This window comes from Cynocephalus volans, chromosome 16 (assembly GCF_027409185.1).
Source record: "Cynocephalus volans isolate mCynVol1 chromosome 16, mCynVol1.pri, whole genome shotgun sequence".
NCBI classification, from domain to species: domain Eukaryota; kingdom Metazoa; phylum Chordata; class Mammalia; order Dermoptera; family Cynocephalidae; genus Cynocephalus; species Cynocephalus volans.
The window spans coordinates 24,440,897-24,465,320 of record NC_084475.1 but is presented as its reverse complement, the minus strand read 5'-3'; the positions used below and the strand labels follow the sequence as shown (position 1 = coordinate 24,465,320).

General features: G+C 38.3%; 1 protein-coding gene across 5 annotated transcripts in view; it reads right to left on the bottom strand.

The window, feature by feature from the left end:
• LOC134364932 (zinc finger protein 260-like) overlaps positions 1-24,182 on the bottom strand; it is an 80,668-nt gene extending 56,486 nt beyond the window's left edge. For all 5 annotated transcript variants that reach the window (XR_010021912.1, XM_063081139.1, XM_063081137.1 and 2 more), the window contains exons 1-4: positions 24,107-24,182; positions 22,975-23,121; positions 1,483-1,609; positions 1,142-1,234 (exon numbers count right to left, since the gene is read on the bottom strand). Coding sequence is in view for 4 of the 5 variants with exons in the window: in XM_063081139.1 (XP_062937209.1) it covers positions 1,142-1,234; positions 1,483-1,609; positions 22,975-22,989 (235 nt within the window). In the remaining variant the exon portion in view is untranslated. The remainder of the gene's footprint in view (positions 1-1,141; positions 1,235-1,482; positions 1,610-22,974; positions 23,122-24,106) is intronic.
• Between the last annotated feature and the right edge of the window lie 242 nt (positions 24,183-24,424).

Here is a 24,424-nt window from a genome sequence, read left to right as displayed (position 1 = left end):
GGAAGTTTTTGAAATAATAAAATCACCTTTTTTCCACCCTAAACAGAGCCTCCCACAAATTACTCATTTCACCTGATTTCCTGTGCTTCAAAAAACCAATACTCTACAGGAAACTTCAGTCCATCCCTACAGGACACCCTGCTGGTCTAAAATATTTGGTTCTGCAACCAAGGCTTTGCCACCATCTTTGAAAAAGGTGCTTTTTGACTCCTTATAAAATCAACCTGTATTATGTTCCCAAACTCCGGAACACACACTCCCACTTGATAATTCATTGCTCATGAAAGCTTCAGTATTATGCACTGGAGTTTTGGATGGCTACTATGCTCGTAAAAGATAGAGTCTCCTGCACAGTTCTAAATTTATTTGTCAGTTTAGAATGATTTCTACAAAGAGAAGAGGGAAATACTAACTTAAAATTCCACTTCCAAACAACAATCTCAGTCCCTCAACTTGAAACCCTCGGTTCACTTTACCTTCATACCATGAGTCTTGTGGTTCTTCTATAAAATCAAAAACTCTCCTTTTCCATGCCCTGTGCTAAGTCAGCCTCAGCTCCATAATTTCTGATGTGGTGGTATAAGAGGCTCATATCTGGGCCTCTTTCCTTATTTTCTTATCAACTTCCTAATGTGATATCCTGCACTACTTTGGGATTCTGCCAAGAGTCACCACCAAAAACAAGGCCCTTACCACATGCAGCCCCTAGACCTTGGAATGCTCAGCCTCCAGAACAGAACTGTAAGACATAGAGTTTGTTTCTTCACAAATTACCCAGTTACAGATATTCTGTTTTAAGCAACACAAAAGGACAGAGTCTGAAAACCAATGTCCATGAGAATGCAGGATATGAGGGGAACTGAGAATATCGAAAAGATGAATAGCAAAAATAAATGTCAAAGAAGAGAAATGTAGGGATTATATTTTAGGAAGATACATCGTTAAAAAACAGCAAAATAAAATATGGAGATATATACGTATGAGTCCATCTGAGAGAATACATAATACACGTGTTTAATGCAAGGAGATGAGCCAGCCTTAGCCCACGGACCTGTGGAATAACTGCTAGAAACAGCTGAACACAGTCAAGATCTGCGGGGTTTTACTCTTCCCGGACTCTGTCCAGGATGTGCTTACTAACCTGGGAGGCACTGCTTTGGGTATTCTTTTCTTATCCATGGCTCTGCTCCTTTCTCCAACTTCAGGATCACCTCAGGTTTACTAATGCAGTACCCTGTTAATGGGAAGTAATATGGGACTTTATAAAACTGTAAAGCCAAATACTTGGAAGAATGACAAGAGCTCAGCTCCAGAAATTATACAATAAAGAGGCCAATTTGAAACTTTTGTTAGATAGGGAAGACATGTTTTTCATGAAATGTAATATTACCAAATAGCATAAAACCATATAAACCATTCCAATTTTTATAAAAAAAAATAACAAAATGTTTCTCCTGAAAGTTACTGGGGAGTTTAACTCACCCAATGACACCAGGCTGCTGTAGATCTCCAGCATCACATCCCTGTACAAAGTCCTCTGAGCATCATTCAAGTCCCTCCACTCCTCCCAGGTGAAGGCCACAGCCACATCTTCAAGTGACACCAACTCCTGTAAAGGCACAGTGATCTCAATTCAAGCCACCAGCCCTGGGTCACAAAATAGGAATCTCAGAGTTCACACTTCTGTGTGAGGATGAGTGTCTTATGTGTTAAATAAGGTGCTGCTTTCCTGTTCTCCATATAGTGCGTGGGGGTGGGGGAACCCAGCAGGTATATCCTGTCACTTTGATAATAAATTAATTACTAAAAATATGATTACAAAGCTTACCTTATAGCTATGAATCATTCTTGTAACTTATGAAAGTATGAATAAAATGCTCCTTTTCCAAGAAGTTTATAATCAGGTTTGTAAACATAAGTATAAATACATACCTGAACCAGTGTTTCAGATTAACAAATTTTGAGAGAAGTTCAATAGAGAATGGGGAAAGAAAAACAAAATATATTTCTATGCTGCATTCTGTTTGCACTTTACTGAAATGCCAAAGATGTTAAGCTCTTCCATGTCAACCACATGTTCTCATGAGTATGAGGCAACAGTGAAACTGCAGTCACAAGAGGAAAGGAAGACACCCCACATTAATAGAACTACACACGGCACCACGTCTAAGTGAATGCCCATGGGTGGTGGTAACAGATACACACACTATTAAAGAAACATTATGGAATGGTTCTGCATTTAAATATTTTTCTATTTCAAAGTCAAACATTATATGCAACTGCTGTTTTTTAAATACTTGTAAATTGAAAGCATATACAAAGGCACTCCATAATTTCCTTCCCACATGCCAAAGGATTGCTTGTGTCTAAATGAGAGTGAACACTGCCACTTTCTAAACACAGGGTGTAAATAATGTGGTTTTGTAAGTACAAATCAGTTACACGCTACATTTACAATTTAATAGTCATCCACAGGAAAATGGAAAAAGCTTTAGAGAGAATCAGAGAAGAAGAAAACAGGGTAGTTGAAGACCAGCTGCATTAGAACACAGAGCTAGGCTGGTTAGCTAATTCACTTCAAAGAGCATGCTTCTGTTAATACTAAGGTCACAGGTTCAGATCCCCATACAGGCCAACCAATAGAAAATAAATGAACAAATAACAGAGCAAGAAGCATACAGAAGAGGAAAGTAATACAGAAACAAAAAGCAGGAAGACACTGTGGTACTAAATTCCTGTGCAGAAAATAAAAGTGCTTTACTCTCTGGCTCTCTACATAATTACAGCTAAATAGGTAATGGCACTGTAAAGTGTAGCTTTTAGAATGACAGAAAAATATAATGGGCAGAAATAAAACAGACTTGAATACATTATACTTGAAATATCTGTGGGAATGTCCAAATTGCAATTGGATACATGATTCCAGAGTTCCAAAGAAATTGCAATTGGATACATGATTCCAGAGTTCAAGAGAGATCTAAACTAAAGATAAAGATTTGGAAATGCATTAGTCCATTTCTGTTGCTTATAACAAAATACCTGGAACTGGGTGATTTGTTAGAAAATGAAATTTACTGCCTGCAGATTCAAAAGTTGAGGAGTCAAAAGTCCAGGGAACACAGCTGGTGAAGAACTTGGTGGAGATGACAGTGACCCAGGGGTTTCACAAGTCAGAAAATGGTAGGGCAGATTGAGGTCAACCTCTCATGTGTTCTTCTTTTAAAGCCCTCAGAACCACATCCCTGCCCACCATTATTAACCGATTCATTACGGTATGGTCCTACGATCTAATCACATTGTTAAGGACCCATCTTTCAACTACCATAATAGGATTACTCACCATCCTAACACTGTCATACAGAGGGTCAAGTTCAGTCCAAGGCAAGGAAATATCAAAATTTCAATGCTACCTGAAGAAATCAGAATGATTGAGCAAACTTAAGAGCTTCCAAGTAAAAACGAAACAGAATAAACCAAGAACAAGGATAAAGTCTGAAGAACCACTTTATCCTTTAATATAAGATAGAGGAAAAAAATACAATGTGAAGGACAAAAAGAAATTTATTTTTATTTTTATTATTTATTTATTTATTTAATTAATTTTTTTTAAATGTCAGATTCATGTGGTTTTTTTTTTTTTTTTTAAATTTTATTTTGTCGATATACATTGTGGTTGATTATTGTTGCCCCTTACCAAAACCTCCCCCCATCCTCCCTCTCCTCCCTCCCACCCAACAATGTCCTTTCTGTTTGCTTGTCGTATCAACGTCAAGTAATTTAAGTTGTTATATCTTCTCCCCCCCCCCGGTTTTTTTTTGTGTCTCTGTGTGTGAATTTATATGTGAATTTTTAGCTCCCACCAATAAGTGAGAACATGTGGTATTTCTCTTTCTGTGCCTGACTTGTTTCACTTAATATAATTCTCTCAAGGTCCATCCATGTTGTTGCAAATGGCAGTATTTCATTCGTTTTTATAGCTGAGTAGTATTCCATTGTGTAGATATACCACATTTTCCATATCCACTCATCCGATGATGAACATTTGGGCTGGTTCCAACTCTTAGCTATTGTAAAGAGTGCTGCAATGAACATTGGGGAACAGGTATACCTTCGACTTGATGATTTCCATTCCTCTGGGTATATTCCCAGCAGTGGGATAGCTGGGTCATATGGCAAATCTATCTGCAATTGTTTGAGGAACCTCCATACCATTTTCCATAGAGGCTGCACCATTTTGCAGTCCCACCAACAATGTATGAGAGTTCCTTTTTCTCCACAACCTCGCCAGCATTTATCGTTTAGAGTCTTTTGGATTTTAGCCATCCTAACTGGGGTTAGATGGTATCTCAGTGTGGTTTTGATTTGCATTTCCTGGATGCTGAGTGAAGTTGAGCATTTTTTCATATATCTTTTGGCCATTTGTATATCTTCCTTAGAGAAATGCCTACTTAGCTCTTTTGCCCATTTCTCAATTGGGTTGATTGTTTTTTTCTTGTAAAGTTGTTTGAGTTCCTTATATATTTTGGATATTAATCCTTTGTCAGATGTATATTTTGCAAATATTTTCTCCCACTCTGTTGGTTGTCTTAACTCTGTTAATTGTTTCTTTTGCTGTGTAGAAGCTTTTTGGTTTGATATAATCCCATTTGTTTATTTTTCCTTTGGTTGCCCGTGCTTTTGGGGTCGTATTAATGAAGTCTGTGTCCAGTCCTATTTCCTAAAGTGTTTCTCGTATGTTTTTTTAAAGAAGTTTATTGTTTCAGGGTGTATATTTAAATCCTTAATCCACTTTGAGTTGATTTTAGTATATGGTGAGAGGTACAGGTTTAGTTTCATTCTCCTGCATATGGATATCCAGTTATCCCAGCACCATCTACTGAAGAGGCAGTCCCTTCCCCAGTGAATAGGCTTGTTGCCTTTGTCGAAGATCAGACGGCAGTAAGTGTGTGGGTTGATTTTTGGATTCTCTTTTCTATTCCATTGTTCAGTGTGTCTGTTTTTATGCCAGTACCATACTGTTTTGGTTATTATAGCTTTGTAGTATAGCTTAAAGTCTGGTAGTGTTCTGCCTCCAGCTTTATTTTTTTTGCTCAGCATTGCTTTGGCTATGCATGGTCTTTTATTATTCCATATAAATGTCTGGATATTTCTTTCCATTTCTGAGAAAAATGTCATTGGAATTTTGATGGGGATTGCATTGAATTTGTATATCACTTTGGGTAGTATGGACATTTTCACTATGCTGATCCTTCCAATCCAAGAGCGTGGGATATCTTTCCATCTTCTTGTATCCTCTCTAATTTCTCTCAGCAGTGGTTTGTAGTTCTCATTATAGAGATTTCTCACATCCTTGGTTAACTCAACTCCTAAGTATTTTATTTTTTTGGTGGCTATTGTAAATGGGCAGGCTTTCGTGATTTCTCATTCTGCATGTTCACTATTGGAGAATAGAAATGCTACTGATTTATGTGTGTTGATTTTGTATCCTGCTACTGTGCTGAAATCATTTATCAATTCCAACAGTTTTTTTGTAGAGGTTTTAGGCTGTTTGATATATATAGGATCATGTCCTCTGCAAACAGGGACAGGTTGACTTCATCTTTTCCAATCTGGATGCCCTTTATTTCCTTCTCTTCTCTGATTGCTCTGGCTAGTACTTCCAACACTATGTTGAATAGGAGTGGTGAGAGTGGGCATCCTTGTCTAGTTCCTGTTCTTAAAGGAAAAGCTTTCAGCTTTTCCCCATTCAGGATGACATTGGTAGTGGGTTTATCATATATGGCTTTAATTACGTTGAGATACTTTCCCTCTATACCTAACTTATAGAGGGTCTTTGTTATGAATGAGTGCTGAATTTTATCAAATGCTTTTTCAGGAACTATAGAGATGATCATATGGTCCTTGTGTTTGACTTTATTAATATGGTGTAACACATTTATTGATTTGCATATGTTGAACCAACCTTGCATCCCTGGGATGAATCCCACTTGATCGTGGTGAATAATTTTACGTATGTGTTGCTGTATTTTGTTTGCTAGTATTTTAGTCAGTATTTCTGCATCTATATTCATCAAGGATATTGGCCTGTAGTTTTCTTTTTTGGTTATATCTTTACCTGGTTTCGGTATCAGGATGATGTTTGCTTCATAGAATGAATTTGGGAGATTTGCGTCTGTTTCAATCTTTTGGAATACTCTGTAAAGAATCGGTGTCAATTCCTCTTTGAATGTTTGGTAAAATTCTGCTGTGAATCCATCTGGTCCTGGGCTTTTCTTTTTTGGGAGCCGTCCAATAACAGCTTCAATCTCTTTTATTATTATTGGTCTGTTCAGATTTTCTACATCTTCTTGGCTCAGTTTTGGTAGCTTGTGTGTCCAGAAATTTATCCATTTCTTCCAGATTTTCAAATTTGTTGGCATACAGTTGTTTATACTAGTCTCGAATGATTCCTTGTGTTTCAGATCAATCAGGTGTAATATGACCTTTTTCATTTCAAATTTTTTTTATTTGAATCATCTCTCTTTTTTTTTGTTAGCCATGCAAATGGTTTGTCAATTTTATTTATCTTTTAAAAAAACCAACTTTTGGATTCATTGATCTTTTGTATTGTTTTTGGGGGTTCAATTTCATTAAATTCTGCTCTGATCTTAATGATTTCTTTCCGTTTGCTAACTTTAGGTTTGCATTGTTCTTGTTTTCCTAGTTCTTTAAGGTGAAGTGTTAGGTTGTTCACTGGCCATCTTTCCATTCTTCTGAGGTGAGCATTTAATGCAATAAATTTCCCCCTTAATGCTGCTTTGCAGTATCCCACAGGTTTTGGTATGATGTATCAGTGATTTCATTAGTTTCAATAAATTTTTTGATTTCCTGCTTGATTTCTTCTTGGACCCATATGTCATTAAGTAGAATGCTGTTTAATTTCCATGTGTTTGTATAGTTTCCAGAATTTTGTTTGTTATTAATTTCTAGTTTTAATCCATTGTGGTCTGAGAAGATACATGGGATAATTCCAATTTTTTTGAATTTATTGAGACTTGATTTGTGACCTAATATGTGATCTATCTTGGAGAATGATCCATATGCCTGAGAAAAATGAATATTCTGAGGTTGTTAGATGGAATGTTCTGTAGATATCTGCCAATTCCAATTGGTCTAGAGTATTGTTTGGATCTTGTGATACTCTACTGATTCTTTGCCTAGATGATCTAATATTGACAGTGGGGTGTTCAGGTCCCCGGCTATTATGGTATTAGTGTCTATTTCCTTCTTTAGGTCTAATAGAGTTTGTTTTATAAATCTAGCTGCTCCAACATTGGATGCGTACATATTTATGATTGTTATGTCTTCTTGATGCATCAGTCCTTTTATCAATAAGTAGTGGTCCTCATTGTCTCTTTTTATGGTTTTTAGTTTAAAGTCTATTTTGTCAGATGTAAGAATAGCTACTCCAGCTCGTTTTTCTTTTCTGTTTACATGGTAAATCTTTTTCCATCCTTTCACTTAGTCTATGGGAATCTTTATGGGTGAGGTGGGTCTCTTTTAGGCAGCATGTAGTTCGGTCCTCCTTTTTAATCCAGTCAGCCAGTCTGTGTCTTTTTATTGGGGGATTTAAGCCTTTTCCATTAAAAGTTGTTATTGAAAGGTGTTGATTTATTCCTAGCATTTTATTGTTTGTTTGGTTGTCTTAGGTGTCTTTTGTTCCTTGCTTTCTGATTTACTGTTTGGTTTCTTTGTTTGTTGATTCCTTAGGTTGTAGGTAGCATTTTTGTTTTTTTGTTTTCTCTTCATGAATGCCATTTTTATTATACTAGTGGGTTTTGATTTTTCTTGGGTTTTTATGGCAGTGGTAGTTATTTTTCAGGAACCAAACCCAGTACTCCCTTGAGAATTTCTTGTAAGGGTGGTTGTATGGTAGTGAACTCCCACAGTTTTTGTCTGAGAAATATACTATTTGCCCTTCATTTTGGAAGAATAGCCTTGCAGGGTAGAGTATTCTTGGCTGGCAATCTTTGTCTTTCAGTATTTTGAATATATCATCCCATTCCTTTCTAGATAGTAGGGTTTGTGATAAAAAGTCTGATGTTAGCCTGATTGGGGCTCCCTTGTAGGTGATTTGACGCTTCTCTCTTGCAGCTTTTAAGATTCTCTGTCTCTGAATTTTGCCAATTTGACTATAACATGACTTGGAGAAGGCCTTTTTGGGTTGAATACATTTAGAGATCGCTGAGCTTCCTGGATCTGAAGATCTGTGACTTTTCCTGTACCTGGGAAGTTTTCTGCCACTATTTTGTTGAATATGTTTTCAATGGAATCTCCGTTTTCCTCCTCTTCTGGAATACCCATGACTCGGATATTTGAGCGCTTAAGGTTGTCTGATATCTCTCTCAGATTTTCTTTAGTTTCTTTGATTCTTTTTTTTTTTTTTGTCTGCTTGTGTTATTTCAAACAGCCCATCTTCAAGTTCAGAGGTTCTCTCTTCAACTTCGACAAGCGTTCTGGTTAAACTCTCTGCTGTGTTTTTTACTTCGTTGAATAACTTCTTCATTTCAGCAAGTTCTGCTACATTTTTTTTCAGGACATTGATTTCCTTGTACATTTCCTCTTTCAGGTCCTGTATACTTTTCCTCATTTCATCATGATATCTAGATGAGTTTTCTTGTATCTCATTCAGTTTCTATAGAATTATCACTCAAAATTCCTTGTCAGTCGTTTCAAGGGCTTCTTGTTCTATAGGATCTAGAGTTTGAGATTTATTAACTTTTGGTGGTGTACTTTCTTGATTTTTTGTATGTCTGTTATGTTTTTTTTATGTTTATTCATTGTGGCAGGGGATTTCACAGTCCACTGGTTTGAGACTATTGACTGACTAAGATGTTGCTGTGCTTGCCAATTTTCTATGGCTATCTCCGTGACTGCTCAGGTGTCGTCTAGTGTCTTGTGTGTGTGGTTGCCTTGGGTCTTGGGCCTCTCTGGGGGGCCACCTCTCTGGTCAGCTTGGACTCTGCTGGACTGCTGGATCAGTGGGCGGTACCGCAGGGTGTGTGTTCTCTGCTGAGCTTCAACTTCCCATGCAGGACTTCTCCCTGTTCTGTGCACTCTGGCCCAGGCTGCTGGTTTATGCAGTTGTGGCCCCACAGGGTGTGTGTGGTTTCTCTCAAGTCTCCGCCTCCCTAGCCGGACATCTCCCCACTCTGTGCGCACTAGGCTGGGCTGCTGGATCTTGCAGTGGCAGCCCTGCAGGGTGTGTGTTTTCTGCTGAGTCTCCGCCTCCCTAGCCGGACATCTCCCCGCTCAGTGCACACTGGGCTGGGCTGGGACGTGTCTTCTGCAACCCTCGTCTATCAGCTGGGCCTTCAAGACCCTGCTCGGCACCACCTCGCCCAGGAAGTCTACCAGGTTTCTGCTAGGCGCAGATGACCGGTCACTCTGGGTGTCTCTGCAGCACTGTGTAGATCTTTCTTGGGACTTATCACCTTCCTCCTGGTATCACAGTTATTTGTGTACTTGTCTTATCTACCACGCCAGAGCGTGAGGTCCTCGGGAGAGGAGCCCGCAGCACACGGTTCACCTTTGAATACCCCCGGCATGGACCGATTCCAGTGCCCGCCCGCAGTCAGCTCTCCGGCAGGTTCAAGTGAACTCGGGAATGCTCTAACCACACTATTCCTAACCAGAAATCGGTTAGGTGCTTTTCTGAACTGGTGGCCACAGAGATGGTATGTGCCTCCTGGTAACAGGAAGTTTACTGGGGCTGGAGCCCAGGATGCGGTGGAATGACAGTCGGCCCAGCCTGTACTTCCTTGCCCTCCTGACACTGGCCGGGGATGCCCCACGCCACCAGCCCCGCCAGAGAGCCGCAGAGGGAGTGGGAGAAGAGGCTGCCCCACAGGACCCGGGAAGCCCCGCGCTGGGGCAAGCAAGTGGGAAGGCTCAGTGAGGAGCTGAGCCAGATGAGGAGGACAGGCCTGGCCAAGCCGGGCCGGAGCCACCACCACCTGAGAAAATGAAGGCAGCCCCGGGGCCGGTGAGTGGCCCGATGGGGCAGGCGGAAGCTGGGCGGGCGTCCGTCCCCAGAGCAGGGCCGTTCTGGGGATCACTCACAGGGCTGGGCCAGGCCGGGCAGCTCTCTCTTTGCCTCCGCATCATCGCCATCCCCATCCTCAGCTGCCGCTGCCTTGGGCTGCTCACTTGGTCCCGCGGCGTGGCTTGGGCGCTCCCAGGAATCTTCTTTTATGTTGGCCTGAAATCTCAAATCCTGAATAGGGCAGCTGGCCACCGCAGCTAAGAAACAGTTCTTTTTCTGCTCCACACTTCAAAGCTGTTGCCGGTAAATGAGGCAGCCTCTCCTGCCAAGGGTAAAGTGGTGGTCAGCCCCCACAACCGGCCACCAGCAGTGGTCCTCCCTTAAGAGACAGCAAGAGGAAGGTCCACAAGTTCCCTGGCTGCCTAAGGCCCAGAGGCCGCCTTTTCCACCTCAGCTACTCAGCGCCAACCGCCGCAGCCACCGCCACCTTAGGATCCTTATTATTTTTTAATTTATCAATATACAATGTAGTTGATTTTTGTGTCCGTTTCCCAATTCCTCCTTACCCCCTCCCAAAAAGAAATTTTCAAAATTTATTCCACAATTAAAGGAAAGCTCAGTATTAAAAGGTCTGCCAATATAATTCACCATATGAATAAATAACTCATTAAATATATATATGTACTTGCATTTGGTCTGTTTGGAAAAACAAGATATTTGAAGTTCTATGAGTGCAAATCCATTAAATAACTATGTAGATGTTAGAGAGATACACAGGGGGCAGGCCAGTATAGGGATCAAACTGTGGTCCTTGATAGTAGTGACACCACACTCTCACCAACTGAACATAGCTGACTGAACACAGCTGAGAAAAAAATGTCTGAGTTTGAGTATAGATCACAGAGAATAATAACTGAAAAGCATACACACACAAGAAAAACACAAAAGGAACAGAATATAATATCTGAAGAGCGCTGGACAATGTCAAAAGTTGTAATATAGAGTAATGAGAAAACCAGTAGAAGAGAGATGGAGAAAAAAAAAATAGAAGAAAAACTTAAAACAATAATGTCTGAGAACTTCCACAAATTAATCTCAGGCACCAAACCAAAGACCAAGGGAGTCAAGATAACACAGAACCAGATAAATGCCAAAAATCTACATCTAGTCATGTAGTTCTCAAACTTCAGAAAACCAAAAATAATTTTTAAAAAATCTGAAGCCAAAAGGAGGAAAAAAAATCTTAAAAAAGAAACAAGATACTAATTATACCCAACATCTCCTGAGAATCCATGTAAGTAAGGAGAGAGTACAGTGAAATATACAAACAATTCATGAAAGAACCCTACAACATAGAATTCTGTACACTATGAAATCAACCTGTAAGAAAGAAAAAAAAATAAAGACTGTCTCAGGGAAACAAAAATTAAGAGAATTTGTTGCCAGGACACCTGTAGTGGAAGCAGTGTGAAAAAAAAGAAAAAACTTACAGACAAGAAAAAAGGTATAGGTTAGAATCTGGATATACATAAAGAGAACTAAAGAAATAAGTGAAGGTTCAATAAAAAGCTTTTTTTTAATTAGGCTTTTTTCATTGCAACATAGTTGACTGTGCATATCTTTGAGGTAAAGAATTGGATATCAACATATGTGCAATATGTGATGTTCAATTCAGGATAATAAATATATTCTTCTATATACAGTGTAATAGATTTTTGTGACCCTTTACAAATACCTCTCTTCCACCATCCCCCTGAGCATTTCCTCTCTCTAGCAATCTCAGTTGTTTTCTACTCTTTAACTTCAATGCAATATTGTGATTGTTGTACATTTCTTTTATTTAATTTTAAAGTTATTTATTTTCTTAGCTGTCACATATAAGTGAGAACATGCAAAATTTTTCTTTCTTCACCTGGCTTATTTTACTTAACATAATTTTTTCTACGTTCATCCATGTTGCTGTGAATGGCAATATTTCATGCTTTTTAAAAGCAGGGAGTACTCCATTGTAGAAATATAACACATTTTCCTTATCCAGTCTTCTGATAATGGACATTTAGGTTGATTCCAACTCTTGCCTACTGTAAATAGAGCTGCAATAAACATGGGAGTATAGGTGTTCCTTCTACATGATTATTTCCAATCCTTTGAATGTATATTTAGTAGTGGGATTGCTAAGTCATATGGCAGTCCTATTTGTAGTTGATGGAGGAACCCCCACATGGTTTTCGATAATGGCTGCACCAATGTACAGTCCCACCAATGGTATAGAAGGGTTCCTCTTTCTCTGCAGTCACCAGCATTTGTTATTCTCTGCCCTTTTTGATAGTAGCCAGTCTAACTGGAATGATAAGATATTTCAATGTGGCTTTGATTTACGCTTCCTGGATGCTGAGTGATGTTGAGCATTTTCTCCTGTACCTGTTGGCCATTTGTATATCTTCCTTTTGGAAATGCCTATTCAGCTCCTTCGCCCATTTTTAAAATCAGACTACTTGTTACTCTACAATTAAGTTGTTTGAGTTACTTGTGTATTCTGCATATTAATCCTTCATCAGATGCATAGTTTACAAATAATTTCTCCCACTCTGTAGGTTGTTCTTTTCCTCTGTTGTTTCTTGTGCTGGGCAGCAGCTTTTCAATTTGATACAATCCCATTTGGTTTTTCTTTTGTTGCCTACGTTGTAGAGGTCATATACATAAAGTCTTTGCCCAGTCCTACTTCCAGAAGCACTTCCCCTATAATTTCTTTTAGGAATTTTATAGTTTCAGGTCTTATATTTAAGTTTTTTAATCCATTCCTTCCAATCCAAGAGCATGGAATATCTTTCCACTTTTTGTTGTCTTATTTCATTTTTTTCAACAGTGATTTGTAGATTCCAGTGTTGAGATCTTTTACATCCTTCATTGACTGTATTCCAAGATGTTTTATTTTTGGGGTGACTATCATAATGGAATATAGCTTTCTTGACTTTTCCAGCTACTTCAAAAACACTAGTGATTTTTGCATGTATTCTGTTGCTTTACTGAAATTGTTTACTGAATCTAAGAGCTTCTTTGAAGACCTTTTAGGCTTCTGTCTATATAAAATCATTATGTATGCCAACAGGGATAACTTGACTTTCTCTTTTCTGTTTGGGATGCCCTTGCTTTCTTTCTCTTGCCTGATTCCTCTGGCTAGTACTTCCTATACTATGTTGAATAACAGCTGGGGGTAGATATCCTTGTCTTGTTCCAATTCTTAAGGAAAAGCTTTCAACTTCTTCCCATTCAGAACAACAATGATATTAGGTTCATCATATATAGGCATATCATATATATTTTGCTGTGTTGAGATACTTTATTCTATACCTAATTTGCTCACACTCTTTACCATGAAGTGATGCTGAATTCTGTCAAATGCTTCTTCAAAGTCTGTTGAGATAATCACATGGTTTTTCTCTGATTTTGTTGATGTAGTGTATCACACTTATTGACTTGTGGACGTTGCAGGATTCTTGCATCCCTGGGATGAATCCTACTTGAGTGTGATGTATAATTTTTTGGATGTGTTGCTGTATTCTATTTCCTAATATTTTATTGAGGATTTTCCCATCTATATTCATCAAATATCTTGGCCAATAGTTTTCTTTTCTGGTGGTGTCTTTACCTGCTTTTGAGATCGGGGGGATGTATGCTTTATAGAATGAGTTTAAGAGAATGACCTCTGTATCAATACTTTGGAATAGTTTCAAGAGAATTGGTATTAATTCCTCTTTAAAGTTCTGGTAGAATTCAGCAGTAAAGCCATCTGGACCTGGCATTCTCTTTGTTGGGAGATTTCTGATTACTGCTTCAATCTCATTGCTTGGTATTGGTGTGTTCAAGTTTCCTACGTCTTCCTGATTCAGTCTTCGTTGCTTTTATGTGTCCAGAAATTTCTCTAAATCCTCCAGGTTTTCATACTTATTGGTGTAGAGTTGTTTATAATAGTGTCCAATGATTCTTTGTGTTTTGGTGGCATAGGTTTTGATGCCTTTTTCACTTCTGATTATTGTTATTTTTCTTCTCTTCTTTCTTTAGTTTGCCTACCTAAAGTTGTGTCTATCTTGATTAACTTCTCAAAAAAAAACCCCTTTTCTTTCATTGATCATTTGTATCATTTTGGGAGGTTCTATTTCATTTAGTATTAATCTGATCTTAATGATTTTTTGCCATCTACAAGTTTCGGCGTTGGATTGTTTTTAGTTTTTTAGTTCCTTGAGATGTAGTATTCAACTGTTTATTTGTAGCCCTTCTATTCTTTCAATATAAGCATTTATCACAATCAATTTCCCTCAGTACTGCTTTTGCAGTATCCCACATGTTTTGATGTGATTTGTCTTTGTTTCCATTAGTTTCAAGAGATTTTTTGATTTCCTCTTTAATTTCTTCTTGGACCCAGCAGTCATACAGGAGAATGCTAATTTTTATGTATTTGTAAACTTTCCAGAGTTTTGTGTTGATTTCATTTTAACCCATTGTCATCAGAAAATATAAAGGAAATCATTTCAATATTATAAAAATTTGTTGAGACTTGATTTGTGACCTAGCATGTGGTCTATCCTAGTGCATGTTCCTTTCGCTGATGAGAAAAATATATATTCTGTGGTTGCTGGATAAAACGTTCCAGAGATAACTGCCAAGTCCAACTGGCCTAAAGTGCAGTTTATATCATGTGTTTCTGTTGATTTTTCACCTAGATGATCTGTCCAATGAGAAAGGGGAATTCAGGTCCCCAGTTATGGTATTAGAGTCTATATTTTTCTTTAGTTCTAATAGCATTTGCCTTAGTTATCTGAGTACTCCAATGTTGGGTGAATATATATTTATGATTATTATGTCTTCTTACTGGATAGATCCTTTTATCATTAATCCAATTAGTCATTCTGTGTCTTTTGAGTGAGGTATTTAATCCATTTACACTGAATCACTATTTAGATATGCTGACTTCACCTGTCATTTTGATTTTTGTTTGGATGTTTTAAACACCTTTTGTTCCTTTATTCCCATTTTATAGTTTATCTTCTGGTTTTTTTTTTAATTGAGGTGGTTAGATAGGTTTTTTTCTCTTTAACATTAGCTGTTTTGTTCTATTCCTGGGTTTTGTTCTTTTTTTTGTATTCATGGTAATGATTATTGTTGTTTCGATATGAGATGCAGTAATCCCTCAAGAATATCTTGTAGGGCTGGTCATGTGGTGGTGAACTCCCACCATATTTGTTTTTGTGGGAAACATACACTTTCTCCCTCATTTCTAAGGGACAGACTTGCTGTGTATAGTAGTCTTTGCTGGCAATTTTTGTCTTTTAGCATTTTGAATATATCATCCTATTCTCTTCTTGCTTTTAAGGTTTCTGATGAAAAAATTGTTGTTAGTCTGACAATGGCTCCCTAATAGGTGAGTTAATGTTTTTGCCTTATTGCTTTTAAGGTTCTCTTTGTCTTTGAGCTTTCCCAATTTGATTATAACATACCTTGGAGAGGATCTTTTTGAATTGAATTGATTCTGGGATCTTTAGTCTCCTCAACCTAAAAATTCATTCTCTCCCTATACCTGGAAAGTTTTCTGCTTTTATTTAATTGAATATATTACCAATCCCTTTTTCTTTTTCCTCCTCTTCTGGAATACCCATCATTCAGATGTTTGTGTGGCTTCAGGTTGTCTGCTCGTTCTCTTTCACTTGCTGGGTTTTTTAAAATTATTATTTTTTCTTTCTTTTTGGGGGGTCCACTTGTGTTATTTTGAAAAGACTGTCTTCAAGACCACAAATTTGCTCTTCTGCTCATTCTAGCATGCTGATAAAGCTCTCAGTTATGTTACAAATTTCATTTAATGACACTTCCAGTTCCATGAGTTCTGCTACATTCTTTTTTTTAAAGAGGCAATAGTCTCTTTGCACATTTCCTTCTTGATATCCTGGATACTTTTTCTCATTTTGTTGTGCCTTCTGAGTCATCTTTGATCTCATTGACTTTCCTTGAGATTGTTGCTTCAAATTCCTTTTCAGTCATTTCAAGGACTTCTTGCTGTATATGGTGTGCCAGGTGAAAATTATGATGTTCATTTGGTAGTGTCATAAGATTTTTTTTTCAAATTTCTAGTATCTCTCAATTGGTCTCTAGTCACCAGGTAGAGCAGCTGTTTCTTCCCAATAAAATTGGTCTCTAGTCACCAGGTAGAGCAGCTGTTTCTTCCCAATACTCAAGTGTGGGCTTTGAGGGGAGGGAATTCCTTTTGTGGATGTGTTTTATACTGACTGTTGAATGGGGTATTTTAGTACTGGTTTCAGGTAGATGCAGTAGTGTAGTCTCCATGTAGGCACTTGGGCAAAATTCTGTGTTGGAATTGTATATGGGTAAAAAATAAATAAATAAATAAAAGAATAAAAAAATCTCAAGAAAAAAATTTAAAATATTTTTAAGTAAGTAAAAGAATAAATGCAACTTATGTAAATTTGTGGAATGGAGAAATAATAATACTTTCAAAAAATTGACAGCATTGAATGCACATATTTTTTTTTAAAAAGAAACACCTAAAATCAATAAGCTAAGTTTCTATCTTTGGAATGTACGAAAAAAGAGCAAATTAAATTAAAAGGAAGCAGAAAAATGAAAATTAGAGCAAAAATATAATTAAGAAAGGAAATCAAGAGAAAATTGTCAACAAAAAATTGATTGCTCAAAAAGATCAATAGAATTGATAAGCCTACAGGTAAGCTAACTAAAAAGATAATGACACAGATCAGAAGTTACTAATATCAGAAATGAAAAAGAGGCCATCACTACAGAGACTGTGGACATTAAAAAAATAAATGCTATGAACAATGCTGGGAATAAATTTCATAACCTAGATGAAATGGATCAGTTCCTTGAAAGACACAATTTTCCAAAACTCACACACAATAAAAAACAGTATCAGAAGAGGACAATATCTATTATGAAAATTGAGTTAACAAAATAATAGTCTTCAAAACAGCACCTGGGCCCAATGTGTTCACTGGGTAATTCATCCAAAGATTTAAAAGGAAGAAATTATACTAACTCTCTACCATCTATTTCAGAGAATAGAAAATAAGTTACCTCACAACTCATTCTACAAGGACAGCATTAACTCAACACCAAAATCAAATAAAGATATTACAACAGAAAGCTACAAACCATTATCTCATGTGAACATAGAAATATCTTTAAGAAAATATTTAAAAACCTAATCAATCAATGTTTAAAATGAATTATACACCACAACCAAGTGGTATTTATCCCAAGCATGCAAAGCTTGTTCAATACTTGAACACCAATTAGTTTAATCCTTCACACCAAAACCCTAAAAACAAAGAAATTAGATGATGGTCATATCAACTGATTCAGAAAAAGCCTATGACAAAATACAGCACCCATTCATCATAAAAACTCTTCTCCACAACTAGATAAATACTATCTACAAGAAACTATAGTTAACATTTTTATTCCTGGTGATATACTCAAAGCTTTTCCAGAAAATCAGGAACACGACCAGAATGGGCCTTCTCACAGAACATCTCACTAACAGTACTTCATAATGCAATAACAGAAGAAAATGAAAAAAAGGTTAAAGACTGGGGAAAATAAGTCCATAAAATCATTTTTGGATGCATGTGATATGAGTACCTGTGTAAAAGATTGTAGTAAATAAATAGAAAAACTTCTGGAGTTAAAAGTGATTGTGGCAAGATTGCAGGACACAAGGTTAATAAACAAAATTTTATTATGTTTCAACACACCAGTAATGACCAAGTAGGATCTTTAATAAAAAACAGAATACTATTTGTCAGAACCTCAAAATATAAAATACTTGTAAGTCACCTATGTCATAAGAAATTAACATCAAGAATACATAATGAAAAAAACCTTCCACAGCTACAAAACAACACATATAGCCTGTTTAAAAGACAAGCAAAGGAGGGGGCTAGCGAGTTAACTCAGTTGGTTAGAGAGCAGAATTTTATCACCAAGTTCAAGGGTTCACTTCCCCATACCAGGCATTCACCCCAACCCCACCCCCAACAAAAAATAGCAAAGAAACTAAATAGAAATTTCTCCAAAGATGATATACCAATGTCTAACAAACACATGATAAGATGCTTAACATCATTAAACATTAGCAAATGCAAAACCACCATGATATTGCTTCACCTTCAATAGCCCCTGCACCATTTAAGAAAAAACACAGTCTTCTCAAAAAATTAAACAATGGTATTACCATGTGACTCGGAAGTCCAAGTTCAATGTATATATCCAAAATAATTTATAGCTGAATCTCCAAAACATATTTCCACAACAGTGGAATTCACAGCACCATTAGTCACACAGTGAAGTGGTGCAAGCAACCCAAATGTCCATCCATGAATGAATGGGTAAATAAATTGTGGCATGTACACAGAAAGGAATATTATTCAGAGTCATAAAAAGAAATGAAATCTCGACATATGCTATAACAAGGAACGGAGAGGACATTATGCAAAGCGAAATAAGCCACTAAAGAAATCAAAAGAATTGTATGGTCCCACTGATATGAGATAAATTTTGAGAAACCAAACTAGAATGTCAGATGCCAGAAGCTACAAGGAGGGAAAAATTCAGGGTTGTTATTTAATGGACACAGAGCTTCAGTATTCCAAGATTAAAAAGTTCTGAACATCTCCCGCACCTCAATGTAAATATACATACCACTACTTAAAGGTAAAAAGTGGTACAAATGCTAAATTTTTTGCTATGTGTATCTTTCTTTACCAAACTAAAATTTAAATAAATATTTTAAAAACTAACAGATGGAACAAACTAAAATATTTAAAAATACTTGATTAACTGAAAAATAATTTAGGAAAGGAAAAGAGGAAAAGCAAAGGATTGAAAGGCAGATGAGATTGACAAAAACAACAACAAAATAGCAAAATGGCAGACATATCTATCCCTTTTAATAGTAAGATTAAATGGAATTAGTTTAAATATTCTGCTGAAGGCAAAAACTACCAGACTTTATAGGAAAGTAAGGCCCAATGATATGCTATCCAGAGACATACACTTCAAATACAAAGATACAAACAGACTGAAAGGTAAAAAATTAAAATACTACACAAACACTATGAAAAGCTTAAGTGGAAATATTAACACCAGCCAAAAGAATCTTCAGCACAAAATATACTACCAGAAATAAAGGGAGCACTGAAGGTTGTGGGCCACACTATTGCTTGATAGCATGGAAAATGGAAAGGATATCTTAACCTCTCAGGGGTCTGCCAAAGGAGAATTCTGTGAACAATGGGAAAAGTGCTACCTGGTCTCCTCTGTCACTGAGAAAATATGAGAAGAGAGATAAAGTAAAGACGGCTGGCTGGCCAGATCACTAACATGGTTAGAGCACAGTTTTGATAACACTATGGTCAAGGATTTGGATGCCCACATAGGCCATCCATCAATAAATAAGTAACAAAAAAAAATATTTTCAATTTTCAAACAAAATTTAAAGAAAATGTAAAGGAGCCAGAACTTGCTGAGTTTGAAATAAAACTACTTTTCTATCCAACATTTTTCCAAGAAAACATTTTCAAAGACAAAAACTACTTTGTGCCAAGAATCACAGTATTTTGTAAAGAAACAAACAAAAATATTTCCAGTATTCTAAGTACCACAGGATATGATACATAGACAGTGCCCGATAAACAATAAAACTTCTTAATAAATCGCTGCCTGAGACAGAAGTGGAGGCCAGAGAAAAAAGGGACTAATACAGAAGTAGCATTGGTATAATGCATTATAGTACAATGGAAGCCTGTGCTTTTTAAAGATGTACAGCAGGGTAATTTCTTGTATCAAAAGGGCAGAATTAGAAAAAAAATTTTAGGGCTGGTCCCGTGGCTCACTCGGGAGAGTGCTGCACTGGTAGCGCTGAGGCCCCAGGTTCGGATCCTATATGGGGATGGCCGGTGCGCTCACTGGCTGAGTGTGGTGCAGACCACACCATGCCGAGGGTTGCAATCCCCTTACCGGTCAAAAAAAAAGAAAAAAAGAAAAAAAAGTTTTAAAGGGTCATTGGATTTTCAACGATTATAACATAAAAATAGGCAAAGAAACTGATCAACTGCAAACTCAGGCATTTAAGAAAAACAGATGTTGACAGACAGTAGTTATAGAGCCCAGAGGGCACAGTGCAGAAGCAGGAGGCACTGTTTCCAGAGAAAAACACAGGGCCCTAATCAAAGAAATAAACCAGGTGTTCAATGGGGATAACTACCTGCTCAGACCAGTGCCTGCAGGGTGCCACCTCTTACAACCCACACTGTCTGAAGGGAAGTGCCCACGTTTATGCCATTCTCCTCACTGTGAGCTGGCTACATGTTGAGATGAGGGTAATAGGCCACTGGACATGACTTAGCTGGGTTTTCAGTCAATTGTATAACAGTAGATTTCTACGGCTCTTGAGAGGGGCAACGTATATACTGCATGTGGTAGAAATTTATGGCCAGAGAGCCAACTGTGGTCTATTAAAGATTGCTGCAATGTCTTACTGTTTCTCTTATTGAGAGGTGGAATCTAACTGCCTTCCTGTTGAATCAGGGTTGCTCTTACTGATGTGCTTGACTAAAAAAATGTGGTGGAAGACATGCTTTGGCGTCTGAGTAGAGATAACCAGAAGCCTCACAGTCTCTGCCTGGGCCTCTTGGACACTTGTCCAGGGAGAAGCAGACAATCCTGACTACCCTGAGACTGCCAGACTCTGAGGAAGCCCACCTGGCCACAAAGAGAGGCCTGGATGTCTGCCCAATGCCCCCAGCCACTAGTGTTCTTCCACATGAGACCAGACATATCATGCAGCAGTCAATCCACACTGCCCTTTTACAGTCTACTTACCCACAACATTCCAACATGGAGTAAAGGAAGAAATTCTTATTCTAAGCAACCAAGTTTTGTGTCACTTTGTTACACAGCTGATCATTGGAACACCAAACAAGTCATTAGAGACCACAGAAAGTACTCTGAAAGCAACAGGAAGCATGTAGGTTCACATTGAACATTAGGTCCAAAATAAATAAAGCCACCATTTCACGTCTTCTGTTACATCTCAAACTCTAATTGAGAATGTAAAATTTCAGTTAACTAGATTGTCACTTTTCTTTCTTAACCAACTGTTAGCTACAGTTCTGGTTTATAAACATACTGATGATTAAAGCACACACCCATCTTTCTCATTCATTTCTAAGTGATTATCTGAAATAGGAGAATACAATAAAATATGTAAGAAGGTTTAAAAACATGACAAGTCTTCTTGAACTAGAAACACAAAACTGCACAGTAAGAAAAAATACACATAGAATCACTGACATAAATTTATAGAAGCAAAATGTACATATTATGAAAATCTGCATTTTGTTTTTATTCTTTGCATGCCTTTTTATTGGTTCTTCATCAATGTACCACTAACTCCTGAAGGCTTTCTCCCTTCAGGCTTTTAACCACAGGTACTGGTTAAAAGCACAGGTCACTGGGGATTGAACCTCATCACCCAGGAAACATACCCTTCAGGATTTTTACAAGAATATTTCCATTGAAACAAAGTTATAGTCTTTATAAGTACCAACACCTCCTCACCCTGTATAGGCGGTGTATACAGAAATCAGAATAAAATGAAAAGAACAAGCAAACAAAAGTAGCAAAAATTGACACCACAAAGGATTAGACACAAGACACAGGCAAGAGTCCAGGAAACATCCCATTTCACTGGTTTGGGTCACTGCCTGGATGGTAGTGATACCACATGTAAGAGAAAAGAAGTAGATCTCATTTTCATTTTGGATTCATTGACCTTAAGTTAACTTTTGAATAGCTACAAAAAGCAGTCAACAGTGAGTTCAACTTATGATCCAAGGAAAAGGGAAGAAGTAGAAAAGAGAAGAAGCTAAATAGAACGAAGAGTGCAAACTAAAGAGGACTGAATAAGTCAAGAAGAGCACAATGAGAAGAAAAGTGCCCAGAACGAAGCACTTTGATGAGCTGTGTTAAGAAGAAAGAAGAATTCTGAAGAGAAGAGAGAAAATCATCAGTAAGGGCATGAGAGAAACTAACTAACACAGAAAAATTTCCAGGGGAAGATCATGTACAGCAGTTTCAAATGTGGCATAAAATTCAACTTAGAAAAAGACTACAAAAAAGGCACTGGATTTCACTAAGTGATAATTCCATGGTTTATCCATGAATCAACTACAGTCTTCCAAACCTGTACACAAACCACAGGACATGTGAGTGAAGCCATCTTCAAGCAACAGCCTCAATCACGGCACCGGACATGTGGATCCATAGAACTTCAAGAAAATAAAGTGGTCTGATATTTTAAACCATTGTGTTTTGATATGTTCTTGCACAGCAAATGCTAAATCATACATGTAAGCCCCCAGAACTCAGTATATTTTAACAAAACTATGTGGGTGAGAAAGCCTTAAATTACATGAAACCTTACAGACTGCTTATTCGGCAACATGTGCCTTAGCACTTGCCACCCATTTACACTGTGGAAAGCTATGTGTTTATTTCCAGGTTGGCAGTCAAAAACTTTCTAATAGAGAGGGTATCAAAATTTAGTGCCAATAAATCCTCATATCCCTTGAGAACTTGGCATATTCTTTTCTCAGGTTCCATTCCAATCATGTAAAAAGAAAGTGTCTGCCTTTTTGACATGACATTAGAAAGACCAGAGACAAATTTGTACTCAACTTAGATGACTCTGAAGTCTTACATGTTGCTATATCCACACGCAAACTTTACCTTATGTAAGTATATTTCCTTCAAGCTGAGGTTTACTCATTTCTACTTTTCCGTTTTAATACATACTCCCCGCTCGCCATAATACCCAGGTAATACAGTGAAAAAAATGAGAAATAAATAAAGAAACAACTCACTGTAGATTTATCCATCTTTTCTTGCTCTTGGAAATGCACAGTGCACTCTGGCAGCTTAGCTGGGAGAGGAGGGAATGGAGTGGATTAAGGAGAGAACTTTCGTGGCTTGACCCGGGATTCTCTTGCCCAAAACTCTCTACACAGTAGCTGGAAAACACAAACAAACAAAAAACCTCCCTGTGAAACAACAAGCCTTTATCGTCAGTAAGACGCAACAAAGACCCATTAAAGGTGCATTAGCAAGTACATCAATGGTACACATTAGACACACAATTTGTTTTTGGTTTATGAAACATACATTACCTACTGATTTAGCAAGAATCAACCTAACCTAAACATACAACTTAATCATTTAAACTAAAGAAAAACACACTGTGTCATTACTTAAACTAATGCTATAGAAATACAGTTCGGCTATATTGACTATTTTCATATTGATATAATGACTCCACACACAATTCCAGACAAGTGTTTCCACTGCAACACATCTTATTCATATTTACCTAAATATCTGCGTAGTACACATCTGGCAACCAGACATCTTTTGCCCATGACCAGGAGAGCTAGGCCGGCTGCACAGGGCAGAAGGGACGAGAAACTGGACCTCAAGGAGAGACACCGAGACACCCCACAACACAACGGCCACAGAGTGACAGTCTGCACACACTTCACAATCCCAGATTCACCTCTGGGATCTGGGGCATCACACTAATGTCCACACACTCACGTTACAGATGGTGAAGTGAACGTCCCGTAGGTCGGTACCAGGTTCCTGATGGCGGAGCTGGAACGTGACCTCCCCACACCTCCCAGGCTCGCTGTCTTCACACACCCCCACCCACGTTCCCGTCGCCACCTGGGACCTGAGCCCCCAACCTGGGACATCTGGAACCGGTTTCTGCACACCCGGCAGCGCCCGTCCTCCTTCAGGCAGCGCCGTCCTCTGACGGAACCGTCTGGAAAGCGCAGCCCGGGCGCCCCTTCCCCGGCCCGGCCCAGGTCCGCGCTCGCGCCGCACGTCAGGCCCCGCCCGCCCGAGGCCCGCGGCGCTTCTGCCCCCAAGTGCCCGGACACAGTCCCGCTCCCCAGGTCCCCCGCGGTCCGCGGGCTCCTCTTTCACCCTCGCACCCACCTTCAGGGACGTACGATCCAACCCCAGGATCTGAGGAGTAGCGTGAGGACAGCGGCAACACCCGGAATCTCCACACAAAAGATGGCGGAGTGGGCGGGGCTGCACATGCGCAGTAGAAACCCGGAAATCCCAATCCCATAGTAGTCCAGTGAGGGCGACGTCATTGCAAAGCAAAACTACATTTCCCCGAAAGCTAGGTGAGCGAGGATGCACACGCACAGAAGAAACACATAGGACCTTTTCCCATAGTCCTGCGCCTGTGACGTTTATGGTCAGCGAGACTACATTTCCCAGAATACTCTGGGGACCTTCATTTAG